Here is a 4,804-nt window from a genome sequence, read left to right on the forward strand (position 1 = left end):
CTATTATCATTATTCTAATGGCTTTCTGTGTCTCTTTTTCAGGATAAGACAAAGCAGAGTGGAGGACTTTTTCCATAAAAAAGAGCATTGCACTTTATTCCTTTTACATGAATTTACAATACAAGCTATTGTTTTAATTTTATTTTGGAGAAATTGGATGTTGGACTGAAAACAGATTACCAGTAAAGACTGGGATATTATTTGTTGTGCAATAATGCCATAATAATATTCTTGTTTTATGTATATGTTTATAAGAGAAGATATTTGAATAAAGTATTGAAATAATAATGAGTCAAGTTTTTGATATTTATTTATTTATAAAAAAAATATTTCTAATAATTGATGAATTAGTCGTTAGATTAATCGACTAATCGAAAAAATAATCGTTAGATTAATCGTTAAAAAAATAATCGTTAGGTGCAGCCCTAATCGTTACGATATCAGACGGTTATAGTTGTGTGTAGAGGTGTGTGCATGACAGTAGTGCGGCAGCAGCACTGCCCTAGGTAGTGAATCCGGAGAGATGGAGACAGACAGAAGAACATGACAGCCCACACACCGCCAAGCTTCGAATACCTTAGATTATTTCTCACCGAAGCTTCGAAGCCAAAAAATGGTATTCGGGACAGCCCTATTTAATAGTAAGCATATTTATCATATGTGTTATTGTTCAACACAGACCATTTAGGTAGATGCATTAAATATATGACAATAGAATAGAAATAATTTTGTTTTACTTTTGTACGTCACTTTGTAGGCGGACGTTTTTACTGGCATCCGGTAGTCGCTTTCAGTCCAAAATGGCGGAAGTGTAGCTCTGCTGCTGGGCACTGATGTTGCAATGGAACAAGCAATTGACTTTTACTTCTTAGCAATATACGTTCTTTGGATAAGTAGATATCCAGAATAAACATTGTTTAAAAAAAAGGGAAAACTCTGTTGTGTTTGCCAGTATCCATTGGGAATTATATTCATCATCCTGAGTTACAACCCACACAATTGTGAGGCAATTCCCTTGTATGATACCTGCAGCCCACAGTTTGTCCTAGACTTTCACCAAAGCTTATGAACTTGGCTAAACCAGCAGTGAGTAATGACAGTCCGATATGACAGTCATCTTCTCTCTGTCTGAGACAACACTGTCCCTTGATGTTATCTTCGAATGGCTGGGAATGTTTCAGTCGTCAGTCGTAGAAATGGCAATATACAGCAAAGGTTGTTAGCACTTTAAATGAGTCCATCTCGGTTCAGGGTGCAATTTCCATACAGCAATATGAAAAAGAGCCCAGGGAACAGATTCTACTAACAAGTCTGTCAAGATTTTCAGCCATAAATCCTAACGTGGGGTAGAAACAGTAACCCTAGGCAGCAATAATCTCTGCATTTCAACCAGCCGCACTAGTTACAGTTACATCCAACCCACTGCGTGAGCAAGAAGAAGCGTGTCAAACATCAAACATGGATGCGAGGACCGTGGATCAGAAAATAAATCATACATTAGCTCAGATGTTTTTTTTTCTTTCTCTGTCTGTGGAGCTGATCAGAGTTGAAACCGAGATAATGTAGAGTTACTGTAGCAGATGTATCTGCTGCTCTTCTTAGCGGCTCTCGATTAAAACAGACGGACCTGTCGTCGCCTGGTCAGCACTCCCATTACAACGAACCAATCAGTGGGCCTGACAACTCTCTGACCTTCCTCCCCAGCTCACCTGGCTGCCTCTATCACACTCACCATTACCAACACCATTCACAGCTTCATCAATTGCGGGTAATTGTCTCCCCGGGACACGCTCTTCATTATTTGGAGAAATCTGGAGGATTGCTCCGCTGTGTGTTACCTCTCTAATAGAAGGTCTGGAACCACAATTAAGGAGGTAAACGGCAAGTCGCCTGCCATTAGCGAAAAGACCAAACAATGGCTTCTCCGGGGGAATCTCCAGGCGTTCATAGAGCTGATTGAAATCACAAACATCCGTCTCACAATCCCTCAACAGTGGAGGTTTTAGAATGACTAATATTCCTTCCTGATATATAAAAAATAAAAAAAGACATGAAAGCAGCTAGAGAGCAAACAGAGCTGATGTAAAATGGACAGAGATACTGTAAACAGTCTGAGACACATCCTGTGTTCAAATTTGGCAGCGTGTGTCATTCCTGCATTTATGACAGAGTGCAGAGCTTAACACTGGGAAGAAAAAACAGCAGCACTTTGTGAGCGTCGGAAAAAGTGAGACGGTGCGAGTGAGAGAGAGAGAGAGCAGTCTCTAAACCCGAGAATAACCCGAGGGCACACTCTGTATCTCTCTCAAGATGAGTGGAATATTTACGGATAGAGAGTAAATAAAATAAATATATAAAACTATAATTTAAATTTAAAAAAAAAAATGTGCAAACTAAATATTTTGTCACCGTGTGATTAACATTCACAGACGAATCCCCCTCTGGGTAGGTCAGCATCTTTCTATATTCATAATCTTTTGGTCTTTGTCGAGGAGCTCGGGAGCGCTACACCTGCTGTAGCTGATATAAGTCGGCTCAGGACTCTATCCCCTCAGAGGGCCGGCTGCTCCCCTCGCTGTATTGTGCCATTATTTCCCACAAATAGGTAATTTACGCGGCCGTTTATCTTCGAGGAAAAGCCTCGCTCCCGGGACGGAGGCACATCATGGCAAAGAAACTGTGGCGGGGGGGCAGCGCTGGGCATTGATTTCATAGATTGATAAGGTGATGCAGACTGCTTACATGTAGTCTAATTTAGTCACCCTCAAGTACATACCTTATAGCCTGGTCCCAGCTGATGAATTGCAAATATCTGCGCGGGATTGAGGGCTTCGCTGAACACATAGACGGCTCCTAGCTGCCCGCAGAAGACTCTGTTTGCGTCTGCGGTCTCCGAGGACCCGAGGAAGCACTTATCATAACTCTGCAAGAGGAGGAGACAGAGAAAGAACAGGCTACATCATTTTATACTTTAGGACTGAAAGAAAAAAATACATCCAATATTCACACACAGCAGCTGAATTAGGCAGAGGGCAAAAAGAGAAATACAGCATTAGATTGCCCAAATGGTTTATATTTTTCTCCTAGAAATTGTATTTTTAATATAACTATCACCTTCTGAGTTGTTTGAGTGTCAACCTTGACAATTCCCTCCAGGAAGGAGGAAAACAATGTCCCTGATTTACAAAGATAGGAAACCTCAATATAACCGCTGGGATGGAAAGAATACGTGCTGTGATTGCAATCAGGATCACATTGAAGGATAACTTACAACAGCAGCAGCTAATTAACAACTGACGAAGCAGTCAGAATGAAGGCCCATATACAGTAAGTGGTACTTTTTTTACAGATGATCCAAAACCTGGATTGAGCTTGTCTTATATTTAAACCCTGTTAGAAAAGCCCTTCCAGTCGGATTTATGTATGATGTGATACCTAAAATTTGTTGTCTATTTTCTGAACAAAACAAACCTTACTACTAGAGGTGGGGAAAAAAATTGATAGAGCATAGCATCACGATATTTTGTGTGGCAATATTGTATCGATATACTATAAACCTTTTAACAATCTGACAGCCCGGCCGCTATTCATTCTTAAAGCTAAAGTGAAGATACTAGTATCATATGAAACTAGAAAAACCTAAGGAATCCATTGGTACCAACCATGTCATACTAGCTTGTTAGAAAGAATGCTAAATAACGCTCCAAGCTTAAAACTGGCATGGTCATTTTTGAAAGGGTCCCTCGACCTCTGACCTCAAGATATGTGAATGAAAACTCTGAGATGAACTCTGAGTGAAAACTGTATCGTATTAGATAAAACAGATGTTGCATAATTTGCAGTTGAAATAAGGTAATAAATCGCAATATATCTTATCGCAAAATGTTTGAAATAAGATCGTATCGTCACTTAAAAGGGACTGTTTGTAACTTCTTACACGTATAAATCATTGCGGGTCAGTGTCCCATGTGCGCTCACGTGTGGCTACGCTGTTCAGACTCAGACTCCAACACAAACTACACGGAAGCACCAAAACCGCAAAGTTCTATCTAGTGAAGCCCGTCTGTTAAACAGTGTTGGTCGCGGTCGGAGGACGCGGGGAAGACCGTAGCTTTGGTCTCCAGGGCCGGAGTCTCTGCTGTACTCTGCTCCTCTGCCTGCCTTCACTCACACACCACGCTCTGCTCACTCGCTCCACCTCTCACGGTCATGCGCGCACACTACACACTACACACTGCAGAAGAGTTAGTTTAGCTCTGAGAATATCTAGTGAATGTACAGTGGACGTTTGTGCAGAAATAACTGCTGCAGCTCCTCCAGACCAACAGAGGTTTCCCGTGTCTTGTGAAGTGACGGGGCTCCGGAGCGAGTAACGTTATCGTCTCCGACCAAAACTCCGGTGTCTCCCCTGCTCCCTCCAGCCGCGGTTGGGAGGCCGAAGCAGGAAAAGCCAACACTAGGATCAGCATTGATTCATGGAGAGACCTTTGTCTGGTCAGCTAACATTACTGCCAAGCAGGTGAAATATAGAGTGATATTGTGGTTTTAGCTGACGTGTGTCGCCTCACTGTTTTGAGCGATGCTCGTTCATGTCTATGTAGAGCAAACACAAGCGCAAGCAACAGGACGCTGACTTTCGTTGACTTAACGGCCACAGGTGTCGCTGTTTACAAGCAATTTCTGATTCTTACATAGGGCCTCTGGGGATTCCCACACATACACATGCTAACTAAGCTAAAATATGTGAAACAGTTACCAAGACTTTTAGCTCCAGTTCTACTTTTACAGTTTGTTCTTTACGTGA

The 4,804-nt window shown here is 41.8% G+C and overlaps 1 protein-coding gene across 7 annotated transcripts in view; it reads right to left on the minus strand.

The window, feature by feature from the left end:
• The window catches only part of nbeab (neurobeachin b), a 287,636-nt gene that overhangs the window by 190,497 nt on the left and 92,335 nt on the right, over window positions 1-4,804 (minus strand). For all 7 annotated transcript variants that reach the window (XM_037774340.1, XM_037774339.1, XM_037774338.1 and 4 more), the window contains exon 8: window positions 2,777-2,923. In XM_037774340.1, the coding sequence (XP_037630268.1) occupies window positions 2,777-2,923 (147 nt within the window). The remainder of the gene's footprint in view (window positions 1-2,776; window positions 2,924-4,804) is intronic.

The sequence above is a fragment of the Sebastes umbrosus genome, chromosome 7 (assembly GCF_015220745.1).
Source record: "Sebastes umbrosus isolate fSebUmb1 chromosome 7, fSebUmb1.pri, whole genome shotgun sequence".
NCBI classification, from domain to species: Eukaryota; Metazoa; Chordata; class Actinopteri; order Perciformes; family Sebastidae; genus Sebastes; species Sebastes umbrosus.